The sequence below is a fragment of the Sorex fumeus genome, unplaced genomic scaffold, assembly GCF_029834395.1.
Source record: "Sorex fumeus unplaced genomic scaffold, SorFum_2.1 ptg000019l, whole genome shotgun sequence".
NCBI lineage: Eukaryota > Metazoa > Chordata > Mammalia > Eulipotyphla > Soricidae > Sorex > Sorex fumeus.
In genome coordinates this window covers 225,630-242,239 of record NW_026606076.1, presented here as the reverse complement: position 1 = coordinate 242,239, position 16,610 = coordinate 225,630, and the positions used below count along the sequence as shown (strand labels likewise).

General features: G+C 58.2%; 1 protein-coding gene across 3 annotated transcripts in view; it reads left to right on the top strand.

Annotated features, from left to right (window-relative positions):
- CERS4 (ceramide synthase 4) overlaps positions 1-10,564 on the top strand; it is a 43,564-nt gene extending 33,000 nt beyond the window's left edge. For all 3 annotated transcript variants that reach the window (XM_056113187.1, XM_056113189.1, XM_056113188.1), the window contains exons 2-11: positions 721-894; positions 3,374-3,491; positions 5,119-5,237; positions 5,330-5,387; positions 6,297-6,347; positions 6,658-6,750; positions 6,934-7,062; positions 8,909-9,015; positions 9,829-9,985; positions 10,109-10,564. In XM_056113187.1, the coding sequence (XP_055969162.1) occupies positions 722-894; positions 3,374-3,491; positions 5,119-5,237; positions 5,330-5,387; positions 6,297-6,347; positions 6,658-6,750; positions 6,934-7,062; positions 8,909-9,015; positions 9,829-9,985; positions 10,109-10,285 (1,182 nt within the window). In that variant the 5' untranslated portion in view covers position 721 and the 3' untranslated portion in view covers positions 10,286-10,564. The remainder of the gene's footprint in view (positions 1-720; positions 895-3,373; positions 3,492-5,118; positions 5,238-5,329; positions 5,388-6,296; positions 6,348-6,657; positions 6,751-6,933; positions 7,063-8,908; positions 9,016-9,828; positions 9,986-10,108) is intronic.
- Positions 10,565-16,610: the final 6,046 nt, after the last annotated feature.

The following is a 16,610-nucleotide window of genomic DNA, read 5'->3' as shown; positions in this document are numbered from 1 at the left end:
CCTTCATCTGCGAACTAGGACAGAAACAGCTTCTGTGCATTTTAACAACTTAAATGTTCAAGGAACCGGAGAGATCACACAGCGGGCAAGCCACTTGGCTCTGCACACAGCCAACCCAGCTCAATCCCCAGAACCCCGTATGGCCCCTGAGCACCACCAAGAGTGATTCCTGAGTGCAGAGCTAGGAGGAACCCCTGAACCTCACTGGATGTGGCCCAAAACCAAAAAAAAAAAAAAAAACCTTAAGTAACGGTGAACTGCAGAGTTAATACAGGGGTTAAGGGATTTGCCTTGTAGGCAGCCAACCCCAGCCCAATCCCTGTCACCCTAAGCACCTGTCACCCACCAGGAGAGATCCCGGAGCACAGACTCAGGAGTCAGCACTGAGCACTGCTGGGTGTAGCCCAAGAGCCAAAACCAGACTCCAGGGACTGGAGCAATAGCACAGCGGGTAGGGCGTTTGCCTTGCACGCGTCCGACCCGGATTCGATTCCCAGCATCCCATATGGCCCCCCGAGCACCGCCAGGAATAATTCCTGAGTGCATGAGCCAGGAGTAACCCCTGTGCATCGCTGGGTGTGATCCAAAAAGAAAAAAAAAAAAAACAGACTCCAACCCTTCCCTAATGCCTGAGCTGGGCAGTGGGGAAGGGGCTTCTCTTGCCGCACCCCGACCGACCTCCAAGCTGGGCTCCCCACTCACTTGTCCCTTTGTCCCCAGGATGTGGTCGAGCCTGAACAAGTGGTTCTGGCATGAGAAGCTCTGGCTTCCCCCCAACGTCACGTGGGCCGACCTGGAAGACCGCGATGGCAAGGTGTACCCTCACTCCCGGGACCTGCTGGCGGCCCTGCCCATGGCACTGGCCCTGCTGGCCCTGCGCTTCACCTTCGAGAGGTGAGTGTCCACGCTCCCGCCCTGCGTCTGCCAGCCTGCCAGCCGGCCGCCCTGCCTGTGTGTGCATGTGTATTTATGCATGTGCACGTGTGTTGTACACATGTATGTGTGCTATGCATGAGTGTACCTGTGTGTATTGTGTGCGTGTTTGCCCGCATGCACGTCTATGCGTGTGCATCGGTGCACAAGTGCACGTGTACGCATGTGCGTTGGTGCGCGCGGGCGCGTGTACGCGTGGGCGTCAGTGCGCGCGGGCGCGTGTATGCGTGTGTGTGCGTGACCTCATGGGTGGCACCTAGCTTTGAGCTAAAGTTCCTCTCCCCCTCCTGCTCGCTGCTGTCCCCCCTCCAACTTCTGAACCCCGAAAGCTGCTTTATCCAAACTGTGGCTGCAGCTTATGGTTGGGGGGGTGTCTGTATCTCAGAGCACAGCAGCTGGGGGGTCCCCCAGAGGCTAGAAGGTAATGGATCATGGAAGAGTCTGCAGAGACCAGCTCCAGAAAATTCCCTGCTGGTTCACCCCAGGACCATGGGCTGGACCCCCCACTGGCCCTGCCCACCCCTAGAAGCCAATGGATCATGGAAGAGCCTGCAGAGACCAGCTCCAGAAAATTCCCTGCTGGCTCATCCCAGGACCATGGGCTGGACCCCCACTGGCCCTGCCCACCCCTAGAAGCTAATGGATCATGGAAGAGCCTGCAGAGACCAGCTCCAGAAAATTCCCTGCTGGCTCATCCCAGGACCATGGGCCGGACCCCCCACTGGCCCTGCCCACCCCTAGAAGCTAATGGATCATGGAAGAGCCTGCAGAGACCAGCTCCAGAAAATTCCCTGCTGGTTCACCCCAGGACCATGGGCCGGACCCCCCACTGGCCCTGCCCACCCCTAGAAGCTAATGGATCATGGAAGAGCCTGCAGAGACCAGCTCCAGAAAATTCCCTGCTGGTTCACCCCAGGACCATGGGCTGGACCCCCACTGGCCCTGCCCACCCCTAGAAGCTAATGGATCATGGAAGAGCCTGCAGAGACCAGCTCCAGAAAATTCCCTGCTGGTTCACCCCAGGACCATGGGCTGGACCCCCCACTGGCCCTGCCCACCCCTAGAAGCTAATGGATCATGGAAGAGCCTGCAGAGACCAGCTCCAGAAAATTTCCTGCTGGCTCACCCCAGGACCATGGGCTGAACCCCCCACTGGCCCTGCCCACCCCTAGAAGCCAATGGATCATGGAAGAGCCTGCAGAGACCAGCTCCAGAAAATTCCCTGCTGGCTCACCCCAGGACCATGGGCTGAACCCCCCACTGGCCCTGCCCACCCCTAGAAGCCAATGGATCATGGAAGAGCCTGCAGAGACCAGCTCCAGAAAATTCCCTGCTGGTTCACCCCAGGACCATGGGCTGAACCCCCCACTGGCCCTGCCCACCCCTAGAAGCTAATGGATCATGGAAGAGCCTGCAGAGACCAGCTCCAGAAAATTCCCTGCTGGTTCACCCCAGGACCATGGGCTGGACCCCCCACTGGCCCTGCCCACCCCACATCCTACCCCGACTTTTCCTCCAGCATCCCGAACAACCTCCCCTACTCTTTCCTGGCCTCTGATCTCCCTGCCTCCGCCCTGCCACCCCGACTGTGCCCCCACTGCCCCTGTCCAGACCCCCCATCACCCCTGCCCTGCCCACCAGCACTTTTCCTGTGCCCCACCACCCTGGATCTTTCTAGCACATTTTCTCTTCTTTCCCCCCGTCCCCTGATCCGATACCACATGCTTTCGCTTCTGCAGGACCTCCTGGCAGACCGTCCTCCCTCCTTCTGTGACCCGGATGCAGTTCCAAACTGGCCTCCCTGGGCCAAAGTGATAGGACAGCGGGGAGGGTGCATGCCTTGCATGCAGTGACCCGGATTCAATCCCTGGCACCCCATAGGGTCCCCGGAGCCCTGTCAGAAGGGATCCCTAAGCACAGAGTCAGGATCAAGTCCTGAACATCGCCGGGTGTGGTGCCAACCCAACACTCAAAAAAATAATTAAATAAACAGACCCCCTCTTATGGTACCATCTCCACTGGCTCTGGAAATGGGGGTCCCTTGTGGGGTTGTTCTGAGCCTCACTTTCCCCAAATGGGTTCCTGGGACTTCTGGGTCCACCTCTGACTCTGGGGCGCCCCCTGGTGGACAATGCGGTGACTGACGCGGGTCCTGGTCCTTGGAGTCTGTGAATAGGGTGGGTGTGGGAAGGACCTCCAACTGGGTCCTGGACCCAGGCTCCCAGGAGACAGGCAGTGGAGGGACTCTAATCCCTGAGCTGGTGCTGGACGGGACCCCAAGAGTTGTGATCTTCCTAAGCCACGCCCCGATCCCAGTACCTGTCCAGTTTCTCTCCTGCTCACGTGACTGCATCCCCACCGGACCTTTCCAAGACGTCGCCTCCATCGCCCCGTGTGTAGTCCCCCCCTCTCACCTGCTTTGTCTCCCCTGAACCCCCAGATTCGCTGCTCTGCCCCTCAGCCGGTGGCTAGGGGTGAAGGATCAGGTGCGGCGGCCAGCAAAGCCCATCCCGGCTCTGGAGAGACACTTCCTCACTGCAGGCCCGAAACCCAAGGAGGTGCGAAACCCCCCCCCACGTCCGCTGTCCCCGGGGAGCAGCCCACCAGGAGCCCCACCGTGGGCTCTGCTGCCCAGGGTGCCTATCTGGGGGCACGTGTGGGGAGCTGGGAGGGAGGTGACCCTGAGACCCGCTCCTCCACCACTTTCTAGTCCACGTTGTGCTGCCCAGTAGGCAAAGTCCGGAACCCCCAGGTCAATTCCCAGCACTGGTTGGGAGGCCATGTGGGGCCGGGGTTGGACCCAGGACCCCTCTCCCACTCGAGCCACAGACCCCGGACCCCAGAGAATCCTCTGAGCTCCCCTTCTTTCTCATTCCTGCCGGCTGCAAAGCAGCACCATGGGGGCCAGAGTGATAGGACAGCAGGGAGGGCGCTTGCCTTGTATGTGGCTGACCCAGGTTTGATCCCCGGCATCCCCAGAGCCAGCCAGGAGTAATTCCTAAGCGCAGAGTAACCCCTGAGCACTGCTGGGTGTGGTCCTCCCCCCATACACCCCCCCCATCAAAAAGCAGGGCCAGTCCCTTCACTGCCTTCTAAAACCAGGGTGAGGGGCTGGAGCAATAGCACAGCGGGTAGGGCCTTTGCCTTGCACGCAGCCGACCCGGGTTCGATTCCCAGCATCCCATAGGGTCCCCTGAGCACCTCCAGGTGCAGAATCAGGAGTAACCCCTGTGCATTGCCAGGTGTGACCCAAAAAGCAAAAAATTTAAAAAAAAGAATAAGGCGGGGAGGGGCTGGAGCAGTAGGACAGCGGGTAGGGCATTTGCCTTGCACGCGGCCGACCTGGGTTCGATTCCCAGCATCCCATAGGGTCCCCTGAGCACCGCCAGGAGTCATTCCTGAGTGCATGAGACAGGAGTGACCCCTGTGCATTGCCAGGTGTGACCCAAAAAGCAAAAAATTTAAAAAAAAGAATAAGGCGGGGAGGGGCTGGAGCAGTAGGACAGCGGGTAGGGCATTTGCCTTGCACGCAGCCGACCCGGGTTCGATTCCCAGCATCCCATAGGGTCCCCCGAGCACCGCCAGGAGTAATTCCTGAGTGCATGAGACAGGAGTGACCCCTGTGCATTGCCAGGTGTGACCCAAAAAGTAGCACTGCACTGTCCTCCCGTTGTTCATCGATTTGCTCGAGCGGGCCCAGTAACGTCTCCATCATGAGACTTGTTGTTACTGTGTTTGGCATATCGAATACGTCACGGGGAGCTTGCCAGGCTTTGCCGTGCGGGTGAGATACTCTTGGTAGCTTGCCGGGCTCTCCGAGAGGGGCGGAGGAATCGAACTCGGCTCGGCCGGGCCGGCTGCGTGCAAGGCAAACGCCTTATCCGCTGTGCTATCGCTCCAGCCCCAAAAAATTAAAAAAATAAATAAATAAAAAAATAAAAATAGAATCAGGGTGAGACCTGACTGTCCTGGGGAGCCCCCCCGAACCTCCACTCTACCTTCCTATCCCATGAGTTAGGCAAGAGTTCCCATCCACACAAGTAGTTCTGGCCACCCCGCAGGCTGGATGCAGGGCCTGCTACCTGGGAGAGAAGGAACAAAGCCGGGCCAGGGGTGAGGGGGCGGGGATCAGAGCCACCCTATCACCCTGCTGCCCTTACCCCCACCCCGCACCCCCTCTTTCAGCCCCAGATGGCGCTCCTGGCCGCCCAGTGTGGCCTTACACTTCAGCAGACTCAGCGCTGGTTCCGGAGACGCCGCAACCAGGACCGGCCCAAACTGAGCAAGAAATTCTGTGAAGCCTGGTCAGAGCCCGGAGTGTCGGGGAGCTTGGGGGGCGGCGAGGGTTCTGCTTTGATTATTCCGGCCTCATTCGCTCCCTTCCCTCATTGTGCAGCTGGAGGTTTGCTTTTTACCTCTGTTCCTTCCTCGGTGGACTTATGGTCCTCTACCACGTGAGTGCTCCCACTTCCTGCCTCCTGGTCTCAGAAAGGGGGGGGGGGGGGCGCAGAAGGATCATGTTCGAAGACAGGGAGAGGACAAAGGGCAAGACGGAGGTGGGTAATAGTACAGCGGGGAGGGCGCTGGCTTTACATGCAGCTGAGCCGGGTTTGATTCCCAGCACTGGAGGGGATCGCCCCTAGCCCCATCAGGAGTGGTCTCTGAGCACAGAGCCAGCAGTCAGCCCTGAGCACCACCAGGTGTGGCCATCGCCACCCCCCAAAAAAATAACAATACTGGACAGAGGCTGGAGCGATAGCTCAGCGGGTAGGGTGTTTGCCTTGCACGCGGCTGACCCGGGTTTGAGTCCCAGCATCCCACAGGGTCCCCTGAGCACCGCCAGGGGTAATTCCTGAGTGCGTGAGCCAGGAGTGACCCCTGTGCATCGCCGGGTGTGACCCCCCCAAAAAAGATCAGAATAGGGGCTGGAGCAATAGCACAGCGGGTAGGGCGTTTGTCTTGACGCAGCCAACCCGGGTTCGATTCCCAGCATCCCATCTGGTCCCCTGAGCACCGCCAGGGGTAATTCCTGAGTGCAAAGCCAGGAGTAACCCCTGTGCATGGCCCGGGTTACTCCTGAAAACAAAATACAAGAGAGTGAGTGTCGCCTTGTGTAGGGGTGGGGCATCTGATGAGGGTCTCCTGCAGGCTGGGAACTGGCGATGCTGTAGCCGGAAGCTCCCCAAGATTAGCATGAGCCCTGAGGGTACCCAGACAGGAAACCATATAGGCTGTGAGGAAGCAGAACTTATAGAAATAGCCGGGTCCACGCTGGAGACGGAAGGTGGGGGGCTGGGCGTGACCACCAGGCAACCTCAGAATCCTGTGTTCTGTCCCCTCCAACCCCCACGGGCTTTCCTCAGGAGTCTTGGCTGTGGAGGCCTGTTATGTGCTGGGACAATTATCCAAACCAGGTAAACAGTAAGGGGGCTGGAGGCTGGAGGGAGGGGAGGGGGACCCCACGACAACCTGGGGACTTCTGCTAAATGTCGTTGCGCTCCGCGTCTTTCTCTGTTTGGGTTTTTCCTCGCCCGTGGAAAGGGGTCAGGAATCAAGAGACTGGGAGCAGGAGCCCTTGATTGCTTTCAGAGATGGGGGGTTCATGCCTTCACCTCTCATGGGGATGCCAGGGTGCTGAGCCCAACACACACACACACACACACACACCCCGAGGGCAGTGCCAGTCCCCAGAGCCCAGAGCTAACCTCGCCCATCCCACCACAGACCCTGAAGCCTACCCTGTACTACTGGTACCTCCTGGAGCTGAGTTTCTACATCTCGCTGCTCCTGACGTTGCCCTTTGACATCAAGCGCAAGGTAAGGCCAGGCAGAGGCAGGCTGGGATGGCGACCCTCCCCCCAGCCACCTGCGACCCCGACTCAGGCGGAGAAGCGTGACCTCGCCCTTGCACCCTGAGACACGGAGCTCACTGGGTCCTGAGAGCGCCCCGCCCGCCCGCCCGCCCGCCACGTCCCCGCCGTGACCCGCCATCTCCCGCAGGACTTCAAGGAGCAGGTGGCACACCACTTCGTGACCATCACCCTGATCGTCTTCTCCTACAGCTCGAACCTGCTGCGCATCGGCTCGCTGGTGCTGCTGCTGCACGACTGCTCCGACTACCTGCTGGAGGTGGGTCCTGAGACGAGGCCCCGCCCCTCAGCCCCCCATGCCACGAGGCCCCGCCCTCTCGGGCTAATTAGACGAGGCCCCGCCCCTCTCAGGGTAACTACGTGAGGCCCCGCCCTCTGTGGCTAATTTCGACGAGGCCCCGCCCCTCTCAGGGTAACTACGGGAGGCCCCGCCCCCTCGGGCTAATTTAGATGAGGCCCCGCCCCTCTCGGGTTAATTTAGATGAGGCCCCGCCCCTCTCAGGGTAACTATGTGAGGCCCCGCCCTCTCGGGCTAATTTCGACGAGGCCCCGCCCCTCTCAGGGTAACTACGTGAGGCCCCGCCCTCTCGGGCTAATTAGACGAGGCCCCGCCCCTCTCAGGGTAACTACGTGAGGCCCCGCCCTCTGTGGCTAATTTCGACGAGGCCCCGCCCCTCTCAGGGTAACTATGTGAGGCCCCGCCCTCTCGGGCTAATTTCGACGAGGCCCCGCCCTTCTCAGGGTAACTACGTGAGGCCCCGCCCTCTGTGGCTAATTTCGACGAGGCCCCGCCCCTCTCAGGGTAACTACGTGAGGCCCCGCCCTCTCTGGCTAATTTAGATGAGGCCCCGCCCTCTGTGGCTAATTTAGATGAGGCCCCGCCCCTCTCAGGGTAACTACGTGAGGCCCCGCCCTCTCGGGCTAATTTCGACGAGGCCCCGCCCCCTCAGGGTAACTACGTGAGGCCCCGCCCTCTCTGGCTAATTAGACGAGGCCCCGCCCCTCCCAGGGTAACTATGTGAGGCCCCGCCCTCTCTGGCTAATTTAGATAAGGCCCCGCCCTCTCGGGCTAATTTCGACGAGGCCCCGCCCCTCCCAGGGTAACTATGTGAGGCCCCGCCCTCTCGGGCTAATTTAGATAAGGCCCCGCCCTCTCTGACTAATTAGATGAGGCCCCGCCCCTCTCAGGGTAACTACGTGAGGCCCCGCCCTCTCTGGCTAATTTAGATGAGGCCCCGCCCTCTGTGGCTAATTTAGATGAGGCCCCGCCCCTCTCAGGGTAACTACGTGAGGCCCCGCCCTCTCGGGCTAATTTCGACGAGGCCCCGCCCCCTCAGGGTAACTACGTGAGGCCCCGCCCTCTCTGGCTAATTAGACGAGGCCCCGCCCCTCCCAGGGTAACTATGTGAGGCCCCGCCCTCTCTGGCTAATTTAGATAAGGCCCCGCCCTCTCGGGCTAATTTCGACGAGGCCCCGCCCCTCCCAGGGTAACTATGTGAGGCCCCGCCCTCTCGGGCTAATTTAGATAAGGCCCCGCCCTCTCTGACTAATTAGATGAGGCCCCGCCCCTCTCGGTAACTACGTGAGGCCCGGCCCTCTGGGGCTAATTAGACGAGGCCCCTCCCCTCTCAGGGTAACTACATGAGGCCCCGCCCTCTCTGGCTAATTAGATGAGGCCCCTCCCTCTCGAGCTGTTTAGTGAGGCCCCGCCCCTTCAGGCTAATTAGACTAGGCCCCGCCCATCCGACGCTACCTAGGCGATAAAGCCCCGCCTTCCTAGGACTAGGTAGATGAGGCCCTGCCCCTCTGGCCAACGCAGTGACAAAGCCCCGCCCCCTCCGGCTAAGCAGGTGGTGAGGCCCCGCCCCTTTCAGCTTTCCTTGAACGTAAGGTCACGCCTCCTCCACACCTCAATCTTCTTAAGTGGGTCCCCGCCCCCTCTTGCACATGCGCGCACACACTTCTTAACAATTCTAGGCAATCCTGAGATAAGCTCCTCTCCCCTGGTCCAGCCCCATGATGCATTTTCCTTCCGACGAGGCCCCTCCCCGCCCCCTCCCCTGCCCCCACCCTCAGAGTGCCCGTCTCTCCGCTGCCCTCCCCAGGCCGGTAAGATGTTCAACTACACGCAGTACCGGGTCGTGTGTGATGTTCTCTTCCTCCTCTTCGCCGCGGTCTTCTTCTACACGCGCCTGGTGCTCTTCCCCACCAAGTGAGTCCGTCCTCCCAGGCAGAGTCGGGGTTCGGGCAGGAGAGGGGGACGAGAGTCTGGGATCCGGTTCTGTCCCCTGCTATCTCAGGGTCGTCCCCGGACCCAGGGTAGGAGCTGGGAAGGTGCTCCTGGCGCCTTGAGAGACCTGAGTTGGCCTTACCCCAGCCAGGAGCGTGATCGGGGAGGCAGGGCTGGGCACTGGCCCCAGTTTAACCTGTGGAGCTTCTAAAAGCAGAGGGTGCCTGCATGGGGCTGGAGCAATAGCACAGCGGGGAGGGCGTTTGCCCTGCACGCGGCCGATCCGGGTTCGATTCCCAGCATCCCATAGGGTCCCCCGAGCACCGCCAGGAGTCATTCCTGAGTGCATGAGCCAGAAGGAACCCCTGTGCATCGCTGGGTTTGACCCAAAAAAGCAAAACAAAAAAAGCAAAAGCAGGGGCTGGAGCGATAGCACAGCGGGTAGGGCGTTTGCCCTGCACGCGACCGACCCGGGTTCAATTCCCAGCATCCCATAGGGTCCCCTGAGCACCGCCAGGAGTCATTCCTGAGTGCATGAGCCAGAAGTAACCCCTGTGCATCGCCGGGCTTGACCCAAAAAAGCAAAACAAAACAAAAAATCAAAAGCAGAGGGTGCAGCCCGGCCACGTGCTGTGTCTTGGTCCTGGCTGGCTAGAAAACAGGGGAGGTCCCTGCAATGCTTGGCTTCGCTCAGGGGGGGGGACATCAGGGAGCCCCGGAAGTCTGTGGAGCAGAGGAGACAGGCACCTGGCCAGGTGGGGGGCAGTTGGTGCATCTTGTCCCCGCCGGCTGCAGGATCCTCTACACCACCTACTACGAGTCCATCGTGGGCAGAGCACCCTTCTTCGGCTACTACTTCTTCAACGGGCTCCTGATGATGCTGCAGATGCTGCACGTCTTCTGGTTCTACCTCATTCTGCGCATGCTCTACGGTTTCACCTGCAAGGGACAGGTAGGCGGGGCCAGGGCCGGGGGCGGGGCTGGCCGCTGCTTCCCGGGGGGGTCCCTCCACGGGGGCTTCCACCCCCCCTGCCTCTTGCTCTGAGTTCTGTCCTCGGCCCTCCCTGTGCCCCAGATGGAGAAGGACGTTCGCAGCGATGCAGAGGAGACCGACTCGAGTGATGGAGAGGCAGTCAAGGAACATCCCCCGTTGCAGAACGGGGTGGTCCACAGGCCAGGGACGGCCACCTCTGCGGGTCCTCGGAGCCGGGCAGCGGCGCACCTGGCCAACGGACACACACCGTCCACGTAGCATAGCAGCCAAGCAAAGCCCGGCCGGAAGAGGGGTGTCACACCCCCCCCCCAAGCTGGCAGAATGGACTGGTGGCCCTTGGGCCCACTGAGGGGAGATGGGGAAGCCCCCACCGGGGTGCAAGGCGGGCTGATGACCTGTCTCCAACCCTGTCCTCCTCACTCCCACCTTCCCTCCTTCCTCGGGGTGAAATGGATGGAGGTGGGATGGGGAGGGTCCCCCCAGCTGGAAAGTGGGGGGAGATAAAACTTGAACAGAGTCAGATTCTCTGCCTGAGAACGTAAGTCCCTGTCCTTTTTTTCCCTCCCAGGGCTCTTTGGGTCACATCGCGATGCTGGGGGGCTTCAGGAATTACCCCTGATGGTGCCCAGGGGACCCTGTGAGATGCTGAGGATCGAACCCGGGTTGGCCGCGTGCAAGGCAAATGCTCTCCCCACTGTACTATCGCTCCAGCCTTTTTTCTTTTTTTTTTCTTGCTTTTTGGGTCACACCCCGTGATGCTCAGGGGTCACTCCTGGCTTTGCACTCAGGAATCACTCCCGGCGGGGCTCGGAGGACCATACGGGATCCTGGGAATCGAACCCGGATCCTGTGTCACACTCGGCGATGCCCAGGGGTTCCTCCTGGCTCATGCACTCAGGAATTACTCCTGGCGGTGCTCGGGGGACCCTATGGGATGCTGGGAATCGAACCTGAGTCGGCCGCGTTGCAAGGCAAACGCCCTACCCGCTGTGCTATCTCTCCAGCCCCAAGAATTTATTTTATTTATTTATTTATTTATTTTTGGCTTTTTGGGTCACACCTGGCGATACACAGGGGTAACTCCTGGCTCATGCACTCAGGAATCACTCCTGGCGGTGCTCAGGGGACCCTATGGGATGCTGGGAATCGAACCCGAGTCGGTCACGTTGCAAGGCAAACGCCCTACCCGCTGTGCTATTGCTCCAGCCCCTCGCTCCAGCCTTTTAAGTCTCTATCACACAACCTCTTGTCCCTCCCCTGGAAGACTCCAGGACTTGGGCTTGCAGAATCCCACTGTTGGGACAGGCATGACCTTAAAGGGTGACCGACCCCAGACTCGCTGCACTTCCTCCTTCCGCCTCTAGAGGGCACATCTGCTGTGGTCCTGGCCCACGGTGCGGGGGTCTGGCGTGATCGGTTCCCACCTACAGGGTCATGGAAGAGCTGGGACCATGGCAAAGGAGGAGGGACAGGACTGGGGACCTGGGTGGAGCTGAGGGCTTGGGTCTTGGACACAGGTGCAAAAACAGGGAGAGGGGCTGGAGTGATAGCACAGCGGGGAGGGCGTTTGCCTTGCACGCGGCCGACCCGGGTTCGATTCCCAGCATCCCATAGGGTCCCCTGAGCACCACCAGGAGTGATTTCTGACTGCAGAGCCAGGAATAACCCCTGTGCATTGCCGGGTGTGACCCAAAAAGCAAAAAAAAAAAAATGGGGAGAGAGGGAGCACTGAAAAGGAGGAGGGGGAGGAAGAAGAGAGATAAAGAGAGGAGGGGTGAGGGGTCCTAGCCCACCCCAAAAGATGAGCTGAGAAACTCACAGCCTTTTCAAGTTGGGTCCACTCAGCCCAGCAGGAAGGGTACTTGCCTTGCATGCAGCCGACCCTGGTTCGATCCACACAAGGTCTCCCGAACCTCACCAGGACTCACCCCTGAGCGCACAGCCCTAAGCACCGCCCAGTATGGCCCAAAAAAACAAAAGAAAAAACTCTGCTTCAATCACGGTCTGAGATAGCTCAATGGGCCAAGCCATGCTGGGGTCCCTGGGTTTAATCTCCCCTCTGTGTGGTCCCCAAATAAAGATAACCCCCCAATGTTTTGGGTGTTTTTTTTTTTGCTTTTGGGGTCACACCCGGCGATGCTCAGGGGTTACTCCTGGCTCATGCACTCAGGAATCACTCCTGGCGGTGCTCGGGGGACATATGGGATGCTGGGAATCGAACCCGGGTCAGCCACGTTGGCTGCGTGCAAGGCAAATGCCCTACCCGCTGTGCTATTGCTCCAGCGCCCCCCCCCACCATGCATGTTTTTTAATGTAACAAAACTAATAGGGGACCAGAGAGATAGGACGGCAGGTATGGCACTTGTCTTGCAAGGGGCCAACCCCGGTTCAATCTCCCAACACCACATCTAGTCCCCCCCCCCAGCACTCTGAGCTTGAGGGATCTCTGAGCACAAAGCCTGGAGTAAAGCACTAAGTGAACAATGCCAGGTGTGGCCTCCACAAAATAATTTAATTTTAATTTTTATTTATTTATGCTTTTTGGGTCACACCTGGCGATGCACAGGGGTTTCTCCTGGCTCTGCACTCAGGAATTATCCCTGGTGGTGCTCAGGGGACCCTATGGGATGCTGGGAGTCGAACCCGGGTCGGCTGCGTGCAAGGCAGACGCCCTACCCGCTGTGCTATCGCTCCAGCCCCAATAATTTAATTTTTAAAAGAGATCCGATACCCATATGCAAAGCACAGAAGCATAAATCTTTTCCAGGAGACATTATATCACCTCGGGGTGATGAGGTGAGATCATGTTTGGTTTTTTTCTTTATCACACCAACGACCTCTTTGAAAGAAGGGAGTGATAAGCTGAACTTCATTAAAATGAAAATGTTCTGCTGGGGAGATGCTATCAGGCCCGGAAGCCAGACAGTGCTGTGACCGCAAATACCTGCTAGAGCTATCTGATTCAGGCAGGACAGGGAAGGCTTCCAAGAAGGTTCAAAGAAAACAAACCATCCGGTTAGGAAGGGAACTAGGGGGGGCTGGAGCGATAGCACAGCAGGTAGGGCGTTTGCCTTGCACGCGGCCGACCCGGGTTCGATTCCCAGCATCCCATATGGCCCCCTGAGCACCGCCAGGGGTAACTCCTGAGTGCAGAGCCAGGAGGAACCCCTGTGCATTGCCGGGTGTGACTCCCTCCCCCCCCAAAAAAAGGAAGGAAACTAGGGTTTTGTTTTGTTGTTGTGAGGTCACACCTGGTGATGCTCAGAGGTTCCTCCTGACTCAGAAACGGCTCCTGATAGTGCTCAGGGCATCATATGGGATGCCCAGAACCGAACCCAGTTCTGCTGCGTGCAAGTAGGAGCCCTACCTGCTGTCATATCACCCCAACCCGGGGAGGAGGGTATTTTAACTGATGTCTCACCCAGGAAGATTTCCGGGTGGGTCCAGATGTCCGTGGCGCCCAAGCCTTGCAAGAAGGAGGCACCAGTTCCATTAGTTCCATAGTTCCATCATATGGTCCACTCAGTGCTGCTGCTTTTGTCCAGTCGGGAGGGATCCGAGAAATTAAGGCATATTTCTTTTTTTTCTTTTTTTTTCTTTTTGGGTCACACCCATCGATGCACAGAGTTTACTCCTGGTTCATGCATTCAGGAATTGCTCCTGGCAGTGCTCGGGGTACCATATGGGATGCTGGGAATCGAACCCGGATCGGGGTACCATATGGGATGCTGGGAATCGAACCCGGATCGGGGTACCATATGGGATGCTGGGAATCGAACCCGGATCGGCTGCGTGCAAGGCAAACGCCCTAGCCGCTGTGCCCCAAGGCATATTTCTTGCATGTGGCCGACCTCCAGCCCCACATGGTCCTTGAGCCTTGCTTGGTGGAGCCTTGGAGGGGCTGACCACGAAGAAGAGACACCCCCACGCCAGGAGTACCCCCAGCCAACCTCCAGGAGTGGCCCCCAAGATCCTAACCACCCCCAGCCAAGCAACTCTAAAGGCCAAAGTGACAAAAATCTCAGATATGATAGAGGTCACTTGGTGGGAGAACGGAATGCATCAATAAATAAGAATGAAAGCTGCAAAAGTTGCGAGTTTAAAAAAAATAATAATCATAAAAATAAAAGTTAAAAAAAAAAAAAATCCACCAGGTCTGGCCAGAAACCCCGGCCGGTGGCTCGTCGCTGCGGGGAGACGGCGCCACCTAGCGGTCCCTCGCTACCTTCCGCCGTAATTTTATTTTTATTTAATTTTTTTTTTTTTTTTTTTGCTTTTTGGGTCACACCTGGCGATGCACAGGGGTTACTCGTGGCTCATGCACTCAGGAGTTACTCCTGGCGGTGCTCAGGGGACCCTATGGGATGCTGGGAATTGAACCCGGGTCGGCCGCGTGCAAGGCAAATGCCCTACCCGCTGTGCTATCTCTCCAGCCCCAAGAATTTGTTTATTTTATTATTTTTTTTCTTTTTGGGTCACACCTGGCGATGCCCAGGGGTTACCCCTAGCTCTGCACTCAGGAGTTACTCCTGGCAGTGCTCAGGGGACCCTATGGGATGCTGGGAATCGAACCCGGGTCGGCCTCGTGCAAGGCAAACGCCCTACCCTCCGTGCTATCTCTCCAGCCCCTATTTTTTGCTTTTTGGGTCACACTCAACGATGCACAGGGGTTACTCCTGGCTCTGCACTCGGGAATCACTCCTGGCGGTGCTCAGGGGACCCTATGGGATGCTGGGAATCGAACCCGGGTCGGCCGCGTGCAAGGCAAACGCCCTCCCCGCTGTGCTATCACTCCAGCCCCATACCTTCCGCCGTGTTTTCAGCGGGGCTGGGAAGAACGAGCATTGAACGTTCCCACCACTTCTCTCCTTCCCCGCACGTCTCGCCCACCAGTTTCCCCATCCTTGGGGCGTCCCTGGGAAAATCGAAAGCGCGACCGAGGCCTCCGATCTCCCTCTGGACTCATGCCAGCTCTTTCTGGTGCAGCCCTGGGGGGAACCCAGAGCACCCCCAGATACCTCCAGCGCTGCCTCCCTTACTGGGGTCTGCACGGAGCCACCCCAACAGTCTCCCCGCTCCTAGAGGAATCTCACCAGCACACAATTCCGCTAACTGCTCTGAGGGAGCTGGACACCGAGTGCGTGGATCACGAGCCACTTTCAAACACCTGGTGATTCACAGATCAGCCCCCACCCCTCCCTCCACCCATACCCAGAAGTGACCCGGTCTGACATCAGTCACTGTCACTGTCCTCCCGTTATTCATCAATTTGCTCGAGTGGGCCCAGTAACTCTCCATTGTGAGACTTTGTTGTTACTGTGTCTGGCATATCGAATACGTCACGGGCAGCTTGCCAGGCTTTGCCGTGTGGGCAAGATACTCTCGGTAGCTTGCTGGACTCTCCGAGAGGGGCAGAGGAATCGAACTCGGGTTGGCCATATAGGCTGCGTGCAAGGCAAACGCCCTACCTGCTGTGCTATCGCCCCAGCCCGGCCCAAACATCACCCCAATAAAAAGTGAGGTGAATTCAATCCCCAGCCCCCCGTGTTCCCCAGAGCACAGAACCAGGAGTAGCCCTGAGCACCACCCCATGTGGCCTCCAGACCCCAAAATAGATGGCACTTCAGTCATTTAACCAAAGAACTTTAGAAGAGTGGAAATTCCCACTGTGGCAAGTAGAAGTATCTTTTAAAAAAAAAATTTCTTTCTCCTCCTCCAAAGCTTTTTTTTCTTCCTTTGGGACAGGATAAACTGTTCTCTAATAATACAAATTAAACAAAGCATTGTTTCAGAGTCAACTGTGAGGACACACTGTTATTTTCCCAGTGAATTGTAGAGAAAACAAACAAGAAGTTTCAGCCCCGCCAGAATCATTCAGCGAGACAAATATTTTGGGGGATTTTCCCTTAATTTGGGCTTGGGGCCACACCCAGCAGTGCTCAGAGCTCACTCCTGGGGAACCATATGGGATGCCAGAGATCAAATTTGGGTGGCCACCAAGTGTACTATCTGTCCTCAACCCTCTGCAACCTGGGGTTACTCCTGGCAGTGCTTGGCGAACCAATATGGGTTGCTGGGACTTGAACCCAGGTCGGCCACATGCAAGGCAAGCGTCCTACCCACTGTACTATTGCTCTGTCCCCCGACTTTTTTTTTTTTGCTTTTGGGCCAAGTACTAACCAGGCCCGACCCTGCTTAGCTTCCAAGATCAGAGGAGATCGGGTGTGTTCAGGGGGGCTAGAGCGATAGCACAGCGGTAGGGCGTTTGCCTTGCACGCAGCCAACCTGGCCGACCCGAGTTCGATTCCTCCGCCCCTCTCGGAGAGCCCGGCAAGCTACCGAGAGTATCTCGCCCGCACGGCAGGGCCTGGCAAGCTCCCTGAGACGTACTCGATATGCCAAACACAGTAACAACAAAGTCTCCAATGGAGTCGTTACTGGGCCCGCTCGAGCAAATCGATGATCAATGGGAGGGCCTTTACTTTTACATTTTGGGCCACACCTGGGATGCTTACTCCTGGCTCTGCACTTAGAAATTAATTCCGGGCTCATCATATAGGATGCTTGCGATCAAACCCAGGGC